General features: G+C 42.8%; 1 protein-coding gene across 1 annotated transcript; it reads left to right on the forward strand.

The window, feature by feature from the left end:
• The first annotated feature begins 1517 nt into the window (after positions 1-1517).
• antxr1d (ANTXR cell adhesion molecule 1d) lies at positions 1518-24179 on the forward strand. Its single transcript, XM_008282383.1, has 18 exons — positions 1518-1882; positions 5872-5943; positions 6033-6104; positions 6466-6547; positions 7186-7216; positions 7291-7364; positions 8049-8117; positions 8219-8299; positions 8423-8483; positions 12417-12515; positions 12888-12957; positions 16412-16490; positions 16744-16839; positions 16987-17025; positions 17186-17284; positions 17753-17917; positions 18028-18108; positions 22901-24179. Exons 1-18 carry the CDS (start codon positions 1734-1736, stop codon positions 23219-23221), a joined length of 1740 nt encoding a protein of 579 aa, XP_008280605.1. The 5' UTR covers positions 1518-1733; the 3' UTR covers positions 23222-24179.
• Positions 24180-25125: the final 946 nt, after the last annotated feature.

Below are 25125 nucleotides of genomic sequence, written 5' to 3' on the forward strand. Positions count from 1 at the left end.
CGCGCACACACAAACGCCTTCAATTTGGCCTCTTATTTGGTAAATTCTCCTTTGTCTGTTTTACAGTCCTTTCAGGGAGGAAGAGAGATGCGGGTGTTAATATGGAGAGAACAGTGATCATTTGGATACTAATGCACACTTTGTGTTCTTTATAACACAATTATACAGCATCCTGCAGGCTGATGTGGACTCACTGTGCGCTACATATGAACAAAAATAACAGTCACCTTTTACGCAGTGTTTCAACGAAAGTGTTCCAAGTCTCTCCTGCGTAATTGCGCATTTTTTCTAGTCTAAAAATCATGAACTGCATGAACACAACTTATGGCACCAGACCTCACGCAGCTTTTGCCAGCCTGCAATTCATCACATAAAAATCATTATTCTGACGTGTGGTTTTAAATAAAAGTCCATACACCAATTAGGCGTCGACTTTGCGCAACAGATATCCAGACCATACTTGGGCACAAACACGCTATGTGGGATTGAAAGACAAGTTTTGGTCACGTTTCTGGAAACAATAAGTCCAGCTACACCAGAGTTACACCAGTGTTGGAAATTTGTCCTTTGTGAGCAATGTGAAACTGTAAAATTGGCCGCTATTACTTGACATGATGCAGGGAGGTCTTGGGTTTGCCACCGGGTAAATGCATTATTCATAAACTAAATGTTTCTGTCTAATGAGCATTTAATGATTATTCTGCATCAAAGCTCTGGTTTGGGTAAATGTCCTGCTGGTTATTGAGCCAAATGTCTGTAATGAGAAAGCAGGAACACATAAAAGCCTTGAAGGAGGACTCTTTTGGGTGAGCTCCAGCAGTCTGGTTAAAGTACAATTACACTAAAATGACTATTTTTATTTGATGTTAGATAACAGTTCCTGTATTTGTGGTAGCTTATCACACTGCATTGGTTTGGGAGGTTTGATGACAATCACAGGAAGACATGGAAATCCTTTAAGCATCACATCCTTGCATAGAGGTTATTTGCATTCAAATTCAGATCTGTGATTGTCTTTGCAGTTTTAGATGGATTTAACACTAATTCTGAGACATCGTTTTGAAAAAAACGGTATAAACTGTTGGATTTATTTGTCCTGTAGCTGTATGACATTAAATCATTTACTAAATCCTGACTGCTTATTTCATTTTTTTTTTAAAAAACTTAAAATGGGAGTAATAAGGCGAAAAAATGTGACGTTGTTTAAAGACCAGAGCATGGTTTTAACTCATAGATTTTAATGTGTCATACACATTTCTGGTGCCTGGTGTTTCCAAAAATGAAATAAATGCAGTTTTAGTGGACACTCCTGTTTTATTTTTTATTCTTTTAATTATTATTCTAATAGTCTGTGGTAAGTTGGCATAAAATAACACCAGACAGTAGATATCAGGTCCAAAATGTGTGAGGTCAGGTTTTTTTTTCTCAGTGTGGAAAATGAGAAAAAAAGTGGAGTTTTGTATCTCTCCTCGGGTGTCGCTCCTCTCCTTCATCCTGCCCTGCTTCACTGCTTTTTTTTTTTTTTTTTTCTCAGCCGAAAGAGAAGACTTGGAAATCCCGGCTTCCAGCCTGAACAAGACTCCCGGAGGCTTGAATGCGCTCAACATAGCAAGACAGACCACCAAGAAACAAAGCGATAAAAGCGCACAGTCGGCGCAGAAACACATGATAGATGGAAATGTGAAGATCTTTAGCTGTCGCAGCGTTGGAGTAGTCAACAGTAACCGGGAAAGATGGCGAGGACGCAGGCTCGCATGTTCCTCGCCTTGGCTCTGCTCGGATTTTTCTTTCTCGGTGTGTCGGTGAAAGGAGAGCAACAGGAGGAGGAGGAGGAGGAGAGGTCCTGTCAGGGCGCCTTCGACCTCTATTTTGTTCTGGACAAGTGAGTCTCCGATATTATTTATGGCTTTGTTACTTTCTGGTGGCTGCGCATTGCCATGCAACAGACTAGTTGTTTGGAAACGCGGAGCGCATCAGTCTGCTGCTGGAGCTGGAGAAAAGTAAACTACAAGTGGGCTCGTAAAGTTGGAAATCTAGTTTTAATGAAAATGTCCTTTGTGTCATGAAATCAGTCTTAAAAAACGTGTAAAGAACTGACCACAGAGAGCACACCCACAGTGGTTTTAACCCTCTACTTTGATCTGTCTGCGTCTTTTTGGGGGTAGGCCATGTACAGGTAGCCGCTTTGTATTTGAAGACGGATGAATATTCTGCTCATTGCTTTTCTTTTTGTCCGGTACAAAGCGGTGAGGCAAACACATTGAGCTTTGCCGACGGGATGTGGGCAGGGCGAGCAGGATGGATAGAGTTTCAAGGCTGATGACGCCTGCGGACACAGCTGCAGCAGCTGGCCCACAGCGGTGCCGCACAGCCCGGCAATCCTCCTCTCTGGGAGCCCACAGTGTCCCGGAGTGGACGTCAAGCCACCAGAAGCAGGGCCTGCTCTTTACTTTGTATTATCTCTCTGCAGGGAGTTCTCAGTAGTGATAAGGATGGTGTTTGTATTGAAGAAAAACACCATAAAAAAAAACATCACAGGCATTGTTACCACTTTCTCAGGGATGTTTTTGGAATGGGTGTATACTCTGTAGCTATTACTGGTTCATAGGTTATCTTTGTAGGTTTCATAGATCAGCAATAAACCATTTGCAAGGAAAATATTTGGATTTTCAAGTTATGAAAACATCATTTGGATTGTGTGCATCCCCCTCCACACTGACTTTCCCAAGGAAAACCCACCCCGGTGTCTTAGTTTCCAAAAAAAAAAAAGCTCCAGTTTGTTTGCAATTACACTTTAAACCTATCTTTTAAAATCTGGTATACAAATCGAGCTGCCGATAAACGTGGTGCTGTAACATTTTCTTTGGAAATGTAACTCTAACCTCAATCTTCCCAAAATGACCCTGTTTTTTTTTTCTTTAGTTTTCCTTCGACGTGTTTGTTTTCATTTGATGGAAGTCAGTGGAGGGTTGAGAGGAAATGAAGCGTGAGAGAATGACAAACAAAAGGTCTCAGGCTTGATTTGAATCTGAGACTTTGCCCATGACCCTGTTTGTGACTTTAAAGCGAACTCACACATAATCCCAGATCAACCTTTGAACTCGCCAGCACCTGAGAATCAACTAACTTTGAGCTTTTTTAAATTTAGAAATGTGCACTAGGTCACCTCAACAGACATCACAATGAGATTTTACAGACCTCGTGGTCAGCGAGGATGTTTTTACCACCTTTTTGGCGTGTGCAGTCCCAGACGGTGCTGCTGCTCAGACATTATAATTGACATTTTTGTCATATCTTGGCTCAAGCCGCAAGGGGAGATTATGCACGTGGACACACATCGGCAACATGTTAAAACATGCTAAGTGAGCGGGGGAAAAGCTGGAGATAAAATGACCAAAAAAACACAAGGTATGGTTGGGTTCATTGCCCAATTCATGCAGAAGAATAACAGGCTATTATGTCAGAAGAATAATTATGCCTTCAGAAGAATGAGTGCAGTGATTTTGCGGTGAATCAGATAAACACTGTGGTGTCTGTGCATGACGTTTAGGACGACATTGAGGTAATGGTTTTAAAAAGCTTTCTGTATGTCCTCGGCTGCCCTTTGTGCGCCACCTATGAACCACTGAGTGACATTTTACTTTGGTTTCGACACGTCTGATGATCTTTCGGATGTCCATGGCAACATCTGTCAGCCTCTCTTCAGTCTTTACCCTTTGCTTCAAAAAGTTTAGGAGCAGCCTGGGGAGCGTGGCACGTCACGCATGGCCAGGCCTCTGGTACGCCTCTGTTTGTTTGACTGTCTGGACCTGTAAGCTGCAGCAGGCCTTCAGGAAGCTGCTGATCTTTCTCCTGAGATAGTGCTGACTTGTTGGCTGTTTTGCAGCTCTCAAATGCCACACAGTGACTTAATCTAATGTTTCAGTGATGGAGAACAGAGCAAACATTGCATTAGAGATGTTTTTACGGGCCTCCGCCTCATCAACATTTGTCCTCCATGGCTGACTTCACAATCCAGAACGTTATGAGGCTCGCTGAGTGGAGAATGCGTGGAAGCATCTCAGTAGACACAGATTGGAGATTAGAAAAAAACTAAACTGCCATCAGCTCCCCACATTCCTACACTCCATGTCTGACCCACATCGAATACCAGGCTGCATTTTTCCTCTCTATCTGGTTGCCCGCAAGTGGAATAATAGGTGTTGTGTTTTGTGACTGGGTTCTGAACAGAGATTTGTTTTCACTTTGGAGGGCAAATATTGCCAGAGAAAAGAGAGTCTGCCATCATAGCACAATGTAGGTAGAAGATGGAAGACTAATTGTTAAAACTGTAGAATGATGGCAGTGATCTACATGAACTGACTTTGAATGTTTAATAAAATAGCCGAGAATGAGAGTTTTTATATTTCATGCAGTATTTAAAACCAATTAGATTCTCTCGCTGTGTCCAAATGGATTATCTTTATTAGCTGTCAATCTCTCAATTAATTGAATAATATGGTATTCCAAATTCAATAGCGGAGAAATGCTTTTATTTTGTGCGTGTTTTATGTATTTACGTGGGATCCTCAGACCAAAACGTGATGCAGTTGTAACGTACACAGATTTTCCAAATAGAAAAACTGCAGATGCTCACATTTGAGAAGCTAGATTTCGCAGGCTTATTGAGTATTTGCATCAGAATTGACTTCAATCAATAAGAATAACTATTACATGTTAATTATTCATCAGTGAGCTAACCCGTTATTTTTGGATTTAAACTAATAATAAGAACCGATCGTCTTCACCAGTCATGCACATAGCCGTAGTTTCATGAGGGAGCCTTTTGCTTTAGTCTCAGTTTGATGAATAGAACACATGAAGGGCAGTTTTGACTTCTGGCAGTGTGTTAAATCACTTTCTGTCCTGCACACTGGACTGAAACTGAGCCTTTGTTATGTGAGTCTCTATCCCAAAGCACACAGTGGGCAACTTGTTCCCCTAGGAAACTCCTCCTGGATCAGAGCTTTTATCACATCCTCACTCTCAGAGAAGAGGATAAGTGGAGCAGGAATTGACTGGTTAAATGGGAGATACAAAGGAGACGTCGTAAATCTAACCAGCTCGGACTTTCACTTTGTGTTTATGACCCTGGTGCACACACACACACAGACACACACACACACAGACACACACGGATCCCTGCCCTCAGCAGAGTTTGGTGCAGAAGCTGTTTGATGTTGCATCCTTCAGCAGACACTCACACATTTACCCCCTGCCGAGTGTTACTTCTGGGTCCCCTCTGTTGTTCATGTCACAGCCTTTTTACTCTGTGGATCTCCAACCTGTTGTTGGGTTGGCTATGCTCAGTGGGACCATCTGTTCCCCCTCACAGTGTCACACGCTCACACACACACTCGTGCAAACACATGTACGATGCACACAGGCCAGCTGCCTGCTACATGGTCCCTGCTAGAGGCAGACTGCTACATCTGTCCCTGTCTAACCTCAACCCTCTGGCCTAGCAGCAATTAGCCCCCATTAGCAGCCCCGTGGGACTGGCTTTCATTAAGGAGACTGTCATGTACGCAGCAGCATGTAGCGGGCTAACCAGCAGCTCACAGCTGACAAGTTACAGTCCAAAGTAATGGAATGTGACTGAGTGACCAGAAGAATGTCCTTGATGAAGATGAACTGTTACTGTTGCACCATGGCCTTTAAATCAATAATATTCTAATCCCACCTTTGAATCACATCATCTGAGAAGTTGCAGCTGTCATGAAGATATGGATCTGCATTCATGATAAAAACAACAACAAGAAAAATAGGGGCCATCTGTAACAACGTTGTATTTTGTCCTCCTAACAAGGTTGTGTTTGTGTTGTTTTTCAGATCTGGAAGCGTGAAGCATCACTGGATAGAGATTTACTCCTTTGTGGAGCAGCTGGCAGAAAAGTTTATTAGGTACGAGCACGATTAGTCAGTCACATTTTTTTGGTTGATGTGTTTTCTTCTTTCCTCATTGCTAATGTGAAACAACTTTTTGTTTGCAGCCCCATGCTGAGAATGTCCTTCATAGTCTTCTCCACACGAGGAACCATCATCATGAAACTGACTGAGAACAGGTAACAGCTGTACTCCAGCAAACGATCCGCAGTGTCATCTCTTCTCTTTGTTTATCTTAGTCGCTGGTTTTGTAATCTTTTGGAAATCCCAGATTTACTGGACAGAGCTAATTACACACAGAACTTCATCCAGCTTTATGCAACCTACAAACACAAAGTGGTGCATTCAGTCTACAGAGGACGACTTTGGCTGCGTACTAACCTTGGATGCTACTTGAGCCAAAAAATTACTTGCCAACTACAATCACTCTCTGCCTCGCTCTTTGTGTTCACTGTATTGGGAATATTTATTTTCTTCTTTTCTTTCGAGCAGCTTTCTTTCAGTGTATTTAATTAGGTTGTTGGTCTGTTTATCCTACAGGGAGGCCATCACTGGAGGCTTAACAGCTCTGAGACGAGTTGTCCCTGGAGGAGACACATTTATGAATTTAGGCTTGGAGATGGTAAGACTGGGTTTAAGGGCTCAATACTTTGGCAAAGTCAGCCGAAATCCCACTAGCTTGGTCTTAAATATAATAATTCATTCCAGAAAGTACCCACTGAGGATTAACTGAGCCAGGAAGCTGGAACCAGGACCAATTAGATAAATATGAGGGGTGGCTCATGAATGACTTGCTGCTTCTTGAAAGTGCTGAGCTAAGCATTTTAGTGAGGTGTTCTAAAATTATGGTTTAACCTCTGTGTTTTTTTAACTACAAGAGGAATATGCAGTGATAGCAAAACATGCTACAACATGTCCAGGTGAAGTCCGAGGTGGAAATTTGCAGCCGATTCACTCTCGCATATTTATCTGTCATTTATCCATATCAGGTGTCAGCAGGGTTCATCTTGATGTGCTGGCAATAAGCATTTTACAATGTTCAGTCGTACAGCAGACTTTAAATGCGATCTCTCCCGAGCTAATGCATGCAGACTCTTGCCAAACCGCACTGTGCAAAGTGAGATTTGTGGGTTTGGCTTTGCAGCAATGTCAACATGTTAACATTTGTGATTACCAATGCTGGCATCATCTGACAACTGTACTTTCTAGTTAACTGTAGAGGTTGTGGATCCTTTACTAGTCTCTTCTTTGCAATTGCAGGCTAATATGCAGATATATCAAGAGAAGCATGGTAAGCTCCGTCTCACATGGTTGTTATGTTACAGTGCATCGCGTCAGAAAACATAAAAGTTATGTGTTCTGCAGGGACCGCCAGTGTTATCATCGCTCTGACCGACGGAGAGCTGAATGAGTGGCAGTTTGACACGGCTCAGCGAGAGGTAAGATGTGTCAACAAGACAGAAGGGTTTGAGGGGGGTAGACAAAATATTGTGAACACTTGAGCAAACATTTCCAATGGGCTGGGCCTTGTTACTTTAGGTAAACAGCTGTTTTTATAGGTTTCAGTTACTCTTCCTGTTGTTTTAATGGTACTCTTAGACTGTTTCCTCAAAGGATTTCATAATTCTTTTACAGTTTTGTTTTGATCGATGTATCTGCAGCGTGGATGAAAATGACTTTTCCTCTGTGGTGCTCCAGTAATGGTGTCATGTTGCTTTAAAGAGTTCAGATTCAGTTTGCTGTAGTGAGCTCAGGATATCACATAACCAAAGCGAACGCAAGTGTTTAAAGATCAGAAATTCTTGTGGATTTTTGTTAGTTCCTGGCACTTGCATTTGAAGTCCTCATTGTTAGATTTATTTCAAATCCTGCAAAGAGTTAATGCTGCGAATCTGAACTCAACAAATGTGGGCTGCCTTGTTGCAATGTTTAAAATTAAGTCAAAACAAATGTCCTTTTCAGTGAATGTACATCATGTTGTGCGCCTCCAGTCTAAACTATTCACTTTGTGGACTGACAAAGTCCAAGAAAGTGTTCTCTGGGAGATGTATTTGGCTCCATGAGACCACAAGAGTCTCTTTAAAACTCGCTGCATTTTCATTTATTTGTTCTTTTTTTCACAGGCACAGAGGGCCAGGTCTATGGGAGCTATTGTTTATTGTGTAGGGGTCAAAGAATTCAACCAGACCCAGGTAGGATCCACAGAAGGATATTGAAAGTGTTGCAAATGCATAAAAAAAAGAGAAAAAAAGCAGATGCTTTATTTTCTCTCTCTGTCTGTTTGTTTTTCTAGCTTGCAACTATTGCAGACACTGTGGAACATGTGTTTCCTGTATGGGGAGGCTTCCAAGCCCTCAGGGGAATCATTGACTCGGTATGGCACACACATACCACATGTATGTCATATAAACACTCACCCACGCAGTGAGACTCATAAAATCATATTACGTTATTGAATTATGTCACGACTGTGTTTTCTATTATTCCACTCTCTCAGATCATCAAGAAGTCCTGCATTGAGATCTTAGCTGCCGAGCCATCTAGCGTGTGTGCAGGAGGTAAGAGGTGTGAGGAGCAAAGGTTTTTCCCCTCCTTGTTAAGACAGTGGGCAGTCACGGTGTGTGATTGTGTCAGATGACAGTAATCTAAAGCCTCTGGAGTGGAACATGAGGTTGAGTAATCGCGTGGACGCTTATGACCGCGGAGTGACAGAGAGCGTATTGTCATTCACGGCCGGGGGAAAATTAGCATAGCCGCTTCAGCACAGCATGTGTGCAAAAAAAAAAAGAGGAGGGGGGCGGGTGTTGGTCAGAAGAATTAGCCATGAATCTTTAAGCATGGCTGCATCTCTGGCCTAGTTTGCCACATCGTATATGCTAAATAGCCATTTGGGTTGTTTAAAGCCTGTCCTCTCCGTCACTTCTTCTTCCAAGTCCAGCTCTCCTGCATCTAGACAGCAGTTTAAGGAAGTAAGAGGCAGGAGAAGAACAAGACACCGAGGGAAAAGAGCCTTTATGGGTAGCCAGCAGGATGGATGAGCTTTGACATGACCTTATTAGGACTCACTTAAGAGAGTGCATTTGCAGCCCTGCTACCAGGACAACCGATGCAGATTAACATCCATTATGGGATATGAAGGACAGAAAAGGATACGGGGAGAGGAGAGGAGATGGGAGGATTCAAAATGTTTTACTGAAATGACAAAAGGAGGAAGTAATAATATAAAACAGCTCTCATCCTGATGGGATAATTACAGTTTCTGGTCTGTTGCCAAAGATTGTGCATCACTCGACATGTGCCCAAATATCCTCCAACAGCCTCATTTATTATTCGATTGATGAGCAACTTAAAGGTCAGTGAACTAAGAAACCAAAGACCCGCTTTAACCAAGGCTGGATTCTGGCCTAATTAATGAAGATTGTAATGTGCTCACATGCTTGTGGCACACTTTGGTTGCCTTTGTTGGGACTTGATGTGTATGAATAAAATACAAATTTTACTTAAGAAATCCATTACTTTCATATTATGCTTACGAAAGGTTTTACATAGTTCTATGGAGATAGCCAAGCACTTGTCACCATTTAGCAAGAATATGCAAGAGGTCTGAATATAAACTCCTATCCACAACCATCTGTCCTGATGCATTTACATGCCCATACATACTGACATTCCACATATATCTCTCTATCTGTTTTTGTCTGCCTGCATGTAGTCACATACCACATCATACACGCTTTATACCAACACACACGTTTAGATGATCTTCAGTCAGCCTGCTCACACACACACACACACACACACACACATCTTCAAGCACATGTACACATGTCCCTCACATTGATGTGAAGTGACCAGACCGAGCTGCCTGCAAACAGGCCATCAGACTGGACAGTGAACGTTGGGCCACACTATCAGACATGACAGCACTGATTCCCCACGCACACACACACAACACACACAGCACACACACACACAGAGGACGGTGAGAGTTAGGCCTTAGATCTAACATGACAGCAGAGATTGCTGCTTTCATTAACGTCTGACCCTTTTCTCCCTGTTGTCCCTTCCTCCTTTGCCCCTCCCTGCCCTTCACTGTCCTTTCGCACTAACGTGATTGAAGAGGCGCTGTTCGGACAAGCCGTACCCCCCATTTTCTCCACACACAAACACATACAAGACATGCACATGGATGCACAGTACATATGAATAGTCACACACACAGACGCACATTTGTACACATTTAATCCTCGTCAGACGTTCAGGTGTAGATGCAAATGGACACATGGCCACAGAGGCAGGCAAAAAGCAGACAGGAGAGGGCAGCAGCATATGTGTCGTCCATGTCAGCGGGGCACCACCAGTCCCTGCCCACCATGTGTCTGACAGCACTGACCTTTTAGCCCTTCAAGCCTTGGTTAGTGTGTAGAAGATGTGAGATGATGATACTTTCCTACTTAAAAGACACCATGGATTTATTAAGATTCAAAAGATCTATGGAGATCAGTCGAAACTAATAATTGGAGATATTTGAAAATGCCCTTTTGCAAATATCTTTATATTAAAAATGTCTCCATTTAAATTTTTGAAGGTCTGACTGTGACGCTTTGTTTCTTGCTTAGTTTAGTTTTTTGCATGTTTCGCTGAACGTAAATTAACTGCAATGCCATGCGCCACTTAATTGCTCATAAATAAATCAAAGCCAACCGCCACTTTCACTTTTACGAGAGCAGTTTCATAATTACAGGACTATATTTATATTCGACATCATAAGCTGTGTGTGCGCTCTGTCATGATGCAGCGTGTGCTATTTGATGGTGACATCGTGTGAAAGGGTTCTTAAGTCCTTTCATTAAGTTGCATGTTGTTATCGCTGCAAACTACATAAACTACCAGTCATATACTATACTATACTATACTATACTATACTATACTATACCATACTACGCTACGCTACGCTATACTATATTAATTATTGTTGTGAATTTTGTGGTTCTGTTTCACAGTGGTGACATTGTGAACATTAATTGGTGAGGCTGTCCGCGATGGGAAATGTGGTTAATTGGGTGTTGCATGTGTGTTTGTGTGTATATGTGCGTGAACACAAATATCTAGTTGAGGTAATGACAAGGCTTTGACAACGACTTGACACATTGCAAATCACTACATATCAGCAAATTAGCACACACACGTTGAGTTAGGCATGAGCTAAGCGGTGTGCAACTGCAGGATTTTAGAAATTTGACTTGGAGAACTACATGACTTATACAAACTAAGGTGCATTACATGTAGTAATATGCATTATTTCATATTTTATCATATCAGTAATATATACAATGTATCCTTTGTGAGAGATAAATTTCAATTTCCATCTCACTCTTTTCTTTCATCACCACTTTCCCTCCAAACCCAAAGCTGCACTTTCCAACATTTTTGGTAGCATCTGCAAACATGTAAAGATGTACAGACATCTGTAATATGATTTTTTTGTTTTCTCCTCTTAACTCTGCCTCTATTCGTGTATCTGTATTTATGGCTTTCACAGCAGCTTGTCTGACCTTTAAAGAAATACTGTCACATATACACCCACACCCTGTGATGTTTTTATCCAGTGATCTTCACGCTGGAGCTTTAAATGTTAAAGGTGTGGCAAATGTTCACTTCTATTAGCCAGGATAGAGCTAGAGGAAACCAACGTGCACAGCAAATGGACCACAAACACGCACGCACATGGTCAGACACAAGCCTGCACACATTCATGCATGCATTTACTGTAGCCATGGAAGTGCTTGCACATTCCACAGAAAAACACAAATGCAGTGCACACATGCACTGTATATGCTCACAAACACAACCGCATTCAGGCGCACATGTGCTAATGCCATGCCACGGTGCCATAGGTAAGGTCAGACCTACTTTGACAGCACTGTGCTGTTGTCAGCCCTGCAGGCATGTTTTTAAGCAAGTGTTTTTTCCTCGCTCTTTAACATATGCTGGGGAGCAGCCACATAGACACTCCAGCATATGCTGGCAAGCCACTGTCAGTGCACTTTAACGGAGCCTGGGGGAAACTAAAGGTCAAAGACACACACACACACAAATACGCACACACCTTCTGGGTACTGCACAGTCTGAGATATATGTGAATAGCAACACTTTTAGCAATAGCACCACTGGAGCATATTATGGCCTTTCTACACATACACGCACAAGCACACAGATATAAACAAGCAGTAATGAGGCATGCGCAAGTTTCTGCTGCTCAAGTTGAGCACATCAGAGAAAAGGAATGGCTGTCAGGACTCACCATAATTGTACACAGGAAATTTTCTTCAACATCAAACTAAAATAGAAGACCAAGTTTGATCTTTTATGACTCTCACGTACTGCTGAAAATATGAGCATTACCATTGCTATGCATGAGTGTGCGTGTTGTTAATCACTTCTGATGGTGTCTGCATGCTCTGTTTTTGTTTTTTGGTTTTTTGTCTCAGAGAGGTTCGAGGTGGTTGTGAGCGGCAATGGTTTCCTGCATGCCAGAAACATCGACCAGGTCCTCTGCAGCTTCAAATTGAATGATACACACTCTGTGGGTAAGTTCTGCAAATGTACACAAACATGTGTTGCACATGCTGGGACGCATGCTTGTGACGCACACAGACACAAAGGAAACATTATGCACATGTTGGCAGGACAGAAAACAGGATCATTCATGTTGAATGTAAGTAGGTTTGTGGCTATTGCTGATCGATCAAGTTTGGGAATGTGTAAGACTTCCTGCTTGTATTTAGAATATAATATTTATCTGAACAAAAATGCATCATCAGAACAAAGCAGTGAATTCTGATGCTGAAATATATTAACTCCTCTGTTGGGGTTTTGCATTTGATGGTGGAATTCATGATTAGGCTGCAAATGTTTAAAAATTTACAGCAGAAAGCGTGATTTTGTTTTTCCCTGTGCAGACGAAAGGCCAGCTCAGATCCAGGATACCTTCCTGCTGTGTCCTGCTCCCGTCGTAGAGGAAGTGGGGAGGTAAGCTGCACTTCTCTTGTGGCTCTTTGCAGGTTTTCAACCCCATATTGGTCCTTAACGATGGCGCCTGTCTCCAAACTATCCATGTACAGCTGTAACACAGATATTTGCCAGCTGCACACAAGTTTGGTGTGGACACAGACGACCGCTGTCCTTGAACAAATTAGGGCCAAAGTCATCGTGTGTCTGTGATCAATCAATGTTTGTCACAGCTAACGAAGCCAGACACCAATCACAAGGGGACAACAGGAGTAGAGCCCAGGAACATGAGTTAATGAGAGCCTGCTTGAGAGGACCTCGCATCCGTGTATGTGTGTGTTTGTGTGATGTTCCTAATGCCTGTCTGGCACTTTGGGAGAGAGAAAGTGTGAGTGGAGTCAGCGGGGCAGTGTAAAGTTTCCTCTGAGGGCTTCCAGCTTTGCTCCCGGTGATTCAGAGCAGAATTGTCTTGTGGTGCAGAGGGAGCCACGCTGTGGGCTGAACTCAGAGAGGAACGAGGCCCGGCAGCCTTCCCGTCCCCGCTGCCTGCAGTCCTGTGCATAATTATACACTCAGGCCTGCGGCCTCAGACACCTCCCAGTCATCATCTGTCTTGTTTCTGTCACTCAGATTTTTACCATGATTTGAGCTTGTCTTATCCGCTGGTGAAAAGTACTGCTTTGATGGGGAAGTACTTCTCAGAGACAGAGAAAACAAATTTTTCGTTTTCACACAGTGGCTGCAAGAAGATTTAAGAACCTGCCACTTTACAGTATATTTTACCGCCATCTTATGACAAAAGTAGCACAGAACTGACAGATAATTGCTTGGGATGTCGAGATAATGACATGGCATAAAAGCCAAATCAAGACATTCACAAATGACACAATCCAGCCAATATCTGGTCCTTTTCGCTGCTTTAGTGTCTGACAGTTGTTGCCAGCGTGGCTTTGTGGCAGGTGGAGCTGCTTCTCCTGAGAGCAGAGCAGAAGACAGAGCATCATTACACACTGCAGTGATGCCTGAAGGAGGCGTCCTTCCATGTAACCGAGGCCCATTAGAGCAGAGTCAGCACTGCCTGACACCGTGAGTGCTGCTAAAGAGGAAGTCAGCTGTGAATAGCTGAAGGGCCCAAAGAGGAAGGCCAACAGCTGGCTGATGAGTTCTGGGCTGCTGTGCGATAGAAATGGAAATATGTAGCGAAGCGAACGTGACACTGTGCAGGCTGGACAGGTGTTAGAAAGCGATTTTCTTAATGTGCGGTTGTTTAGTGTTCTCAATCAAATCTTCCTTCTCATCACCCAAGAGCATCAGAGGTTAGATTCAGAGTTTCTACATAGCGTGTAAAAATGTGGAATTTGATTTTAGTAATTTCCAGATCTGGATAAGCATGGAAAACATAAAAGACTATGGAAAAATATTTGTTTCCACACAATTGCCCCTAGTCTATTTTGTAAAATTAAAAAAATTCGATTTTTTTAATCAACTTTGGAGCAGGCAGCACAGACAAACTGTTTTCCACCATGTGAGAAAGAAAGAGCAAGCTTAATGTTGTCGAAAGCAATGCAAGAAGTATCGCGTGTCATTGAATGAACACTCCTTTACAGAGTTGCCTCTTTTGCCCGTAGGCCACAGCCTGGAAAACAGTTTCTACTAAGTCCAGACCCCCCCGTGACAAATTTAGCTCTTGACAAAAACAATTCTCAGCATAAAGCTCCACTTGCTTGATTTTTTTGAAGCTTTCAACCCCGTCTCATGACCTACCTTTTTTTTTTTTTGTTAAGCTGCTGTTTTTAAGTTCAAAATCTCAACAACAGCTTGAGCCATTGAGCGTTCAAGGAAATATGTGGAAAAAATGAAAGGAAACCTGAACCAGCAGTAAGTTACATTAGAGGCTTTTTGTGTTTTTGACACACAATGAGCCACGTGAAAGCCGAAGCTGTCACACTTTAGATGGATTATACCAATAAGATAAAGGCTGCCTCCTTAGACAGATGGCAGAGTGCATTTCCCCTGATTTTTGACATTTTATTGATCAGAAAGAATCAACAATGGAAACAATCATTAGCTGCAGCAGCCCTAAAATCACACATGCATGTCAGATCACATTATAGGTGAACCGATTCCTGTTTAGGGCTTGTTAAGTCTATACATGAGATCTCAGGGACTCCAGCTCCCAGCATCCCCTCGTCACCCGAATCCCAAAGACCCCTCACTCACCTCCTGCTTCACCCGAGTCACGTTGTCGCATGTAATGAAGTCACCGAGGCTGCCGTCATACAAATCTGTGTTGACTGGGAACCTTCCGGATGCAGCTCCCCCCCTCCTGCACACACACAGACTCACACACACAGGGCAAAGACATATTTAGTGGGCAGATCAATGATTGATAGGGGCCGAGATGTCTCTGTCAGAGTGGAGCTGATAGCACCGTGTCCGCCTCCCTTCCTGAAAGGAGGGCTGACCATATGATGGGGGGGGAAAGGGGGACCAAAAAAATAAATAAGTAAAAATGGCAGGAGAAGAAAAGATTAGTGGCACCTGCACTGCCAATTTCCTCCTCCCATGTCAGCGTGAGTTATGAGACAGTGGCAAGGAGAGGATTGAGGAGGAGGGCGAGGTGCTGAAAACAGTGATTGAGGAAGTGAAGAGGAGGGGGTTTCAGAAGGGAGGGACAGTGCTGAAGGGATGCAGAACAGGAAAAGCCTTCCTCCTACCATCCCCCCCCCACACACACCCTCTGTTTCCTATCCTCTGCCCTCCCACCAACTCCCTGCAGTGACCTCCGCCTTGTCGCCCCCCTCCTCAAATCTAAACCCAAAGCTCAATACCCCCCTTGTCTCTGTCGCCCTAAACCATGAGAACAGCACAAGAAGCCTTTCTCCATTCTTCTCCAAACCCCATAACTACAGTCTGCTGTTTACACCCTCGCCGACTTATCTGGCGAACACGTCTCGTTCCCTTTTCCTAAGAACTTTATAAATAAACTGTCAATTAGAAACTCCGCCATCCTTTTCGCTTCCTCGCTCACGTACAATTTTGGTCCCATCAACATTTCTATCCAAACCAAAAATGATTTGTTTTTTCCCCCCCAATCTCTTATCCCCACCCTGCCGATCTTTGTGCAGTTCTACACATACACACACACATACATCTACACACATGAACACCGGATCCCGCAGTATAAGAAGTCATTTTAGCTGTCTGTGGTTTCCACATTAGAGGTCTGGGTCTAATCCAAGCAGAAGAGATTCCTTCTGTGGGTGGAGAACTCCCTGACCTCTTAAAAGACTTTAGGTTTGAGCCTTTGTCAGCATATTTGTGTTCTTATGAAGCTGCAAGTATGGACAAAGTAGATGGAGGAATGTATCTGATAGCTAAGAAGACCACGGATGTGTTTGCACATGAGATGCCCGCAAGTGTGATGTGATTCGTGCATAACTGTGTCAGGTGATCATGGATTTGGGTTTTTCAGGGTGATCTACCTGCAGGTGAGCATGAATGAGGGCCTTTCCTACATCACCAGCTCCGTTCACATCACCACCACTGAATGTGTGAGTACATTCTGTACAAAGTCACAGCAATACATGATAATATTTCTCTCTGGCATGCTGCCTTATTTGAATAAACTTTCTTCCAACTTTCTTATTTTCTCCTGGTTTCTCGTATCTTCTTCTCTCCTCTCCTCTGTTGTGTCTCATCAGAGGAGGCTGTGAGTACTTTCGCTTTTCATTTTCCCCCTTTTTCTTATCTGGTTTCTTTTAGTTCAGTTTGATATTTATGCCATCGTTCTGTGTTTTTGTGCAGTTTGATGGCACCATAGTGCTCATATCGTTGCTGGTGGTGTTCCTGCTGTTGGCTCTGCTGCTGATGTGGTGGTTCTGGCCTCTCTGCTGCACTGTGGTAAGTTTCTACTTTAGACATCAGTGTTTCAGACTGAATAACCAGCTTCGTTTCTTCAACCAGGCTACATAGAAGCTTGAGGACATTTGTAAGTGATTGCATTTTTTTGTTTTTTTGTATTGATTATATATTTTTTCTAATCCTCAGGTGATCAAAGAACCTCCACCACCTCCGCCTCCAGAGCCAGTAAACACATTTTTATCTTACATGTTCTAATCAGAGATTCACTCAAGAATACAATGATTAACACAGTATTTTTTACAGTTAATAGAGTAGAGTTAGTTCTAATTAATAGCGAAATGCTAACATAATATGAGCTGCATCATCACTGAGGTCTCACTCACAGGATTCAGATGATGAAGATGGGATGCCCAAGAAGAGGTGGCCCACAGTGGATGCTTCATATTACGGAGGAAGAGGAGTGGGTGGCATCAAACGCATGGAGGTACACGCGCTCTCGACTTTCAGGATCTGCAAAATATAAAAAGAGGATGTATGTTATTAGTGGGAGATAGAAAGTCTTTGCAGAACAGTCTGTCTGAATATGGTTTCTGATGATCAACTGTCTTCTGCAAACCAAAATTAGATAGTTTGTCTTCCTCTTTGGAGTGCTCTGTGTGTGTGTGTATTCTTTAGAAATAGAAACTTGCGGTTAAGATGAGACAGCTGCGAATGACTTATTCTAGTTCTAAAGTAATTGTCTATTTCTGACAGTTTGGGGAAATCCTTCCCTTTGTTTTGCCTTCTGTGTCAAAAGGAAGAAAAAATAGAAAAAAGCAGAGACAGGGAGCTGGATTTTGCTGTTTTGCTGCCTTGAGTTCATTTGTAAATGCTAAAATAAAACAACCAGAAGGACAATTCCTGTTTCAATTCAAAGTTTCAATGATATTTTTTCCTACTTAATAATTACCAGGTACGATGGGGGGAGAAAGGCTCCACTGAGGAAGGTGCTAAGCTGGACAAACCTAAAAATGCTGTTGTTAAGATGCCAGAGCAGGAGTATGAACCCTACGAGCCCAAACCTCGAAAACCGCCCCGTCGCCCCCCTCAGCAGAGGAGGTGGTACACTCCCATTAAGGTTAGTCTCTCATATGAATAATATTCAAATATGAAATGTACATCTAAGGTGGTATGGGGTTCTTTTATCTGCCATTTTCAATTCACTGTTTACTTTCTGGGTCTCTCCAGGGGAAACTAGATGCTCTGTGGGCTCTGTTCAGGAGAGGTTACGACCAGGTATCTCTGATGAGACCGCAGCCTGGAGACGAGGTGAGTCTGCATTTACAGTTTAAGATCCAAACGTGCACGAAGCCTGATACAAAACTACACTTTATTTAATTAGGTATAATTTAGGGGGATTCCTCTGCGGGTAACAGCCACTTAAAAGCTAAGCTTAATAGCAAGTTAGATGGTAACAGAAGGATTTCTGTCTCTGCTGGGAACAGCAGAGCATCTGCATCCTTGTTCTGTCTGTCACACTGCAAGTGTGTCAGTGTGCAACATGTACAGGAAAGTCTCTAACACAGCAGTACAGTTGTGCTTTCTACACACGCACACACACACATGGACACACATTCACAGTGAGTCAATGAGCTACTGATACCACTCTCCTCGTCAAAGCTGCAATTGTTCACACACAGGGTGTACTGTACTCGACTGTGCTTTTCCCTGTGACTCTCGGAAAATGACTAGGCTTCCAATCAAGTTTCCAAATAGCACACTCACCCTGTACTTTCAAGTGATGATTATAGTAAAAAAAAAAAAAAACAATTGCTACTGCATTTTATGTGCTGTAAAGGTCTGCAGAAAACTCAACGTGCTATTATTGGACATCACTGCTGCTCCTGAAAACTCCTAAATCATGACATCACCGCGTCCCCCTCCAAGAGACAGAACAAGAGAGAGCAGAGCGGCCCCCGTTATCTAACCTTGACCCTGTGCATGGCAGCCCATCACCCCAAAGACGTGTTTTCATCATCATGCTGGTTGCCATGGTGAAACATCTGCTCTGTTGTAAATGGTGTCATTGTCCCCTTCCCATAGCTGATTCTGTATCACTGTAGAATGTATTGATTAGTTTTTTTTGAATGGTATGATTCATCGTCACAATACAACAGTTTGAATTAGTGTGTGTGTGTGTGTACTGGGTCTAAGTCTATGAAAGTGTTCAACATCAGTAGTTTTATCAGTTCCTTCCATCTTTTCTTTTCTTTCTAAGCGGAACAATTCATCTCTGTCACGGCAGAAGTTTCACGACTCTTTGTCAGCCACTTTCTGTGGGGCTGCGGTTCACAGAGCCGCTCAACAACGACCCCCACAACTCCCTTCACGCACCATTTACTGAGGAAAATAAAACGCTACTTCTCACGTGAAAAAAAAAAAAATGAGAGGGGAAAAAAATCTGCTTTTGTTCCAAGGGAGATAATTGTTTAGAATTGGTGCTAAGAGCCATATCAGACATGAAAGACCACAACGATTTCTCTTCAAGTTGGGCTCTTATTTAAATAAACTCTTTGCAGAATTGATGCGCAAAAGCATGCGGTTGCGGCTAGATAACAAGCGTCGCTGCCAGATAACAAAAAGCCCAACAAGGTGGCGAAAAGTGCAGCGATAACCAGCGAAGGATCAGACTTCCTAATGCGGCTTGTTAACCAACAGCTCAGGAGGAGCTCGGCCTGCTTTCTCCCCACATTACTCACACTTCGCTGCTTCTGCAAACGGCCATCAGTGGGGCTGCCAGTTTCTGCCACGCTCCCCGTTTGCGTTTCATCTTTTTTCTCTGCTGTGTGTGTGCGTGCACGCATGCGTCACTGTAACGTGTGTGTCAGCTCTCCCGAGTGAGCGTCATACAAACAGATGGGGAGTTGAAAGGCCACGAGCCATATTGTGACAGACGAGATTCCCTTCTTTTGTCCCCAGAGCTGATGGCACTGCTGGGCCCGTCACACAACACAGGCCAGACCAGAGGGCGGCCACCAACCCTCCATCCTCACACAGACACTACAAATGAGCACCTCCCCTTATTCACCCGTTTCTCTCTTCTCCCCCTCCGTCACTTCACTTAAAGGATCAGTTCACCTAGATTCCAAAAATATATACATATTTTTTCCTCTATTGTGAGATTTATCTCTGCCACCATCGCAGAACTGTGGAAGCGAATGAAAAATCACTGAAGGTGTAGTTGGTTAAAAGAAAGAAATCTCAACTCAAGCTCCACTTATTAATCTATTTATTCTGGAGCTTCACAGTTTCTTCTAATAGACCAGAATGCTGTTTGTTCAATTGCCATGTGGTTTTTTAAACAAAAAAAGAATAGTTATAGCTATCAGCAACATCTGTTTCATGCAATAGCTTCACTAGTACTCTGGATAATCCCCAGAAAATGCTGTCAGCAGGGACTCTTTCTTTCATGGAAAGCAGTTCCAGCTAAAACTGTTTACAGCGAGGTCTTTACTATTAGAGAAGTAATTCCCAACTGGGTTTACTTAAGGGTACGTCTGCAGTTGGCAGGTGGTACACAGAAAGACTGCGGATAGTTCGGCTAATTGTAAAACTCTGACATTACGACTTGGCTTATAAACCCCTCATATTTTTGCTTGGAGTAAAATTGAACACAGAAACAGGATTACAGTCTGGTGTGAGACTTCATTATATTTATTGTCTCAACTTCCTGCAAACTGCCAGCTATAACAGAGTGACTGCACATGTCCAACCAGCCCGAGTCAGTTCAACAGTGTGTGCCGTAAAGGAGCATTTGTAATAAATGAGTTAGCAAACAAAAGTTAAAATGGAGAGCTAGAAATAACGAGTGGCTCCAAGGGGTACTTGTTTGTAGTGGTCCTTGTGAAAAATTACTTCAGCACTTTCCATTAATTAACAGGTAACATTATATAATAAGAGTACAAATCATATACTTAAGTAATGCTTAATTGATGCGTGGTGGTTTATTGCATGATTCGATGTAGTACGTATCTTGAACTTCTGTTGCTCACCATTAACCAATCAATTCACTATCGCCATATGTGATAAATTATTACATGATAAATAATCAATTAAGGAGTGTTAATTCATTTACTTTATACATAAATTATTATGCAGCCAAATTAGCTGGATTTGAGTTACATAAAAGTTTATTTCACGTATTTGCTCAGCCTCTCTGAGAGCAAAACAGTATGCAAACACAACAATGGAAACACATGCAATACGTTTTTACATAACTGAATTTTGTATGTCAATTCATGCATGAAATATCTGTGTAGAAACATTCCTGAACAGATGATTTTTGAAGCATGAACTTGTAATATAAAGCTATATTAACCTGATATTTTGTTAATGGTTAGCATCAGGAATTCATGGTACATCCACAACTACAAAGCCATGAATTTGAAAAAAAAAATCTAATTTTATTACAGTCTCATTCTTAAATACATCGAGCCCCACAGTCTTATAAACTGGCATTGCCGACCTCCCCTAATAAACTATCTCTAAAGTGCATTAAGTCTGCAAGCACACATGAAGCCTTTTCCTCATGTGAGTAAATGTCTGTAATGTCACACGAGGTGACGGGCACAGCTGTCAGGTCAAATGTGTGTCTTCACTCTCTCTTCTTTCTTCCATTTTCTTTACTATAATGGTGGCAAATGTGTGCGTGCAGCAGTTCCCTGCAAACATCCACAAACAATCTGCTTTGTGTGCGTGTGTGTTGTTGAGGGAAGGGCAAAGTCTCAGGCCTGAGGAGGAGAAACAGACGAGACAGAGGAGTGGTGTGAAGAGGGGTGCTGGAGGTGTTTTAGGGTTTTGTTTTTCTCTTGAGAAGGAGTTGAGGGCTTGAAGTAAACAATTGCTGAGAAGGGAAATAAAGCAGTGACAGATATTACAGCCAAAGGGGGCACGCACCAGGAGATTGATCATCACAAGTGGCACATGGCTGACCTCTCACACAACTCGTTTATGTACGTGTCATCTTTTAAAAGGTGGAAAAAAGTGCTACTTTCAACACTAAGCTTATGTTTTTTTGGTGCACTCTTTACAGCCAGCCCCCCTAACCTTTCTTTCCTCTCTCTGTTATTCATGAGGCTGAGGTTTCATTCAGGCCATATGTTCTGGTGGAGGCATGCTTACAGTGACACACACACACACAAACACACTCATATTCATGAGCTTGTGTTCTCATTGTGTCCATATGCTCTCTCTGGTGTTGTGCTGCTGCTCTGCTGCTCACAAACTGGCCTTTTCACTGCGGCCCGGCGACAAGACCGAAGCAGTCACCCCCCCAACCGGGCCGCCCTCAATCAATTACACACCCCTTATATACGCGCACACACAACCACACAATGGCCCCCACAGTCACAAAGCTACTGCTGCTGGGCTCCTCTTAATGGCCCCTGTGTGACTTTAGGGCCTCTCTGTTTAATAAGGTGTTATAATCAGACCACCAAGGGTCTGTGACACAGAGACCTACTCTCCATCCTTCACACTCTGACTGAGCAAGACAAGAGTTTGTGTGTCTGCAGAGGGGAACAGAGAGGAAAACCATCAATGAGGACAATAAGAGAAGCGCTCCATTCTCTCTGACTTGTAAATTATGTTAAATGCTTAGGGGCTTCTGCTAAGTATTGTGGGTATATTGAAATCCCCCCTTTACATTCCTTCAAGTGAAGCACATAAGAGACATAAACCACTTTCTGTTCTGCGTCAAGAAAGGCCGAGTCACAGCAGAGGCTCCTAGAGAAGAGGAGGGGAAATGGAGAAAGCTGGAGACTGCAAAAGCTGTGTGTGTTTGTGTGTGTGTGATAACTTTGTCAGGGCCTGTCTTTGCTAGCATCACAGCTATTGTAGTGCAGGTGTGGACAGAAGACAGAAGCAGCTCTGTGTGCCCTCCAGGGCCTCAAACACACATGCTTCTGTCAGCAAAGCTGGGCAAAGGCTCACACAAACCATTTTGGCTGGTGGATCTTAGAAGCTCATTGATTTTGCACAAAGATGCACTGTATTTTAATCTGTATTGAAATGATGATGTGTAGCAGTGGTTTAACTTTCGTCTGTCTGTGTATCCCTGCAGGGACGCTGTATTAGTTTCCAGCGGGTCAAAGATGGGCAGTCCGGCTCAAACCACCAGGCCCCTCCTCGCACATATCGCTCTCCATCGCCGCCTCCTCCTCCTCCGTCACCTCCGCCTGCTGAACAGCGACCTCTGGTCTCCAACTCTGTCCCCCGTACAAAGCCGCCGTCAAGAGGGCCCCGTACGACTCCGCCCTCCCGCACCACACCACCCTCCCGCGCGCCCCCTTCCATGGTGGGACCCCCTCCAGGTCCACCCCCAACTCGTGCACCCCCTGGGCCCCCAGGACCCCCGCCATCTCGACCCCCACCCAGGCTCTAATGATAAAGAGAGGGCCCACAATAAACAACCTATATGTCAATTCATTCCATTAAAAAAAATTCTTCACCCCAAAGACTCAGAGACAGCGGAAAGGCAGAAAATCTTAGAGGCCAGGAGCACCGACTTGAAGCTCTATGCTTTGTTGCTGGACAGCAAAAAAAAAAAATATTTATCTGATTTCAAAATCAGCTACTGATTTTCGTTAAACAACAACGTTTTTATAAAAAACATTATAGAAAAAAAACAAGCATGTAGTTACTTGATTAAGCCTCTATGTACAGTGTGAGCCGTAACGTTGACCTAAATGGTAAGAGTTAAGTGCAATCCTTTCTAGAAATTCAACAAAAAGGATTTTTGTGTTGTGGAAAGTTAGCTTGTTACAGTTTCTGTGTGAATGATGACGGTGAATACACCCGTCTAATACGACTGTGTAGAGAATAATGATGGTGAGCTAGAAGGTGGTGTAAAATACAGCATGTAGTGAACGTTAACAGTGATGTTGGTTCTGTTGGCTTTTTTTTTAAATATGTACACCTACAAATCAGACTGATGCATCATTTTACCTTTTCAACCAAAGAAACTTTTTCTACAACATAGTTCAAATTTAGTGCATAGGTTCAGTGATCTTATTGCAACTGCAGGGCAGTTTCTTCATATTTTATTTATTATAATACAGGCCCTGTCTGCATCTGTCTTTTTTTTTTTTTTAGTATTAAAGTAGATTTCTGGGTTTTTAAATCTTTGAGGAAAGGGGGGCATTGAGGTAGAGATGAGGAAGCATTCTAGCATGCATCCGACGTATCTGTGGTCTTTTCAACACCTTCGAGTGAAAGATAGCATTGAAAATTTGTATCTTCAGGGTTCTCCTGTATACTGCATTTACTGACTGAAATGATCATTTGCATTATTTCTTTATTAACAACTTGTTGCCTGTCTTCAATAAAAAGGGGTTTTTTTATGTGTTGCGAGGCAGTGAATTCTTTCATAGTTATTAAAGTGTGCTATTATAATTCAGTCTTGTTGCAGTCATATTATAAATCAGCTTACAAACACAGTGGGGTCAGTGCAGTACAGACCTTATGACATATTTATTAGTTAATTGGATATTGCAGGATGCAACATTAGGTGATCTAATGCGTTTGTCTTTAAGCAACGTTCTGTAATTAAACTAATTACACAGGAAACATAATTTTTATAGATAATCTGCAAGGTTGATACTAAATTCTAAGATTTTGAATTACTTTTGGTGCTATTGGAAGCCATATTTCTGGAAAACATTACTACTTGGATAAATCTGTTGTCACTTTACCAAATGATACGGCAGTCCTGCAGTGGCTTTGGAAAGTATGAAAACCGAATTTCTAAAACTTGCTTTTAGTGTGTCATTGTGGGTGTTTGTGTGTAGTAAAAAAGCAAATTTAAACAATTTAAATAGAATCTATAAAAGCAAAGTGCTCCGAATAGCACTTCAAACCATTTCACGTATATTTAACTGCAATGCAGATGATGCCTGGTCTGAGAATGTCCTGAATCAGCCCAGGACATCTGCTTCCCTCCACAGAAACACTGACACACTGAGACACAAAAAGGAGTGATTAGGAGGTCAGTCTGTCACTACATGACTCATTTGGCTGCAACCCATCTCAGGAAATGAATCACATGAGAGCAACGGTATGTTAGCTCCTGCAGCGAAACCACAGTCTACGGCTCTTTTGTCTTGATGTGCACTGTCAGATGAAAATGTGACAACTGCGGGCTGGAGGTAACTGTGTCTTGAGTTTCAGTCCAAAAACAACTTTAATGGGGGTGTTTACATCATCTTAAAAATATCCATGGATGCGCTTACTCACCATTGACTATTCAGAAGTCTACAGCACCCTCAAGTGTCCAAAAAACGCAATAAC

This window comes from Stegastes partitus, unplaced genomic scaffold, assembly GCF_000690725.1.
Source record: "Stegastes partitus isolate 25-593 unplaced genomic scaffold, Stegastes_partitus-1.0.2 Scaffold270, whole genome shotgun sequence".
Classification (NCBI taxonomy): Eukaryota; Metazoa; Chordata; class Actinopteri; family Pomacentridae; genus Stegastes; species Stegastes partitus.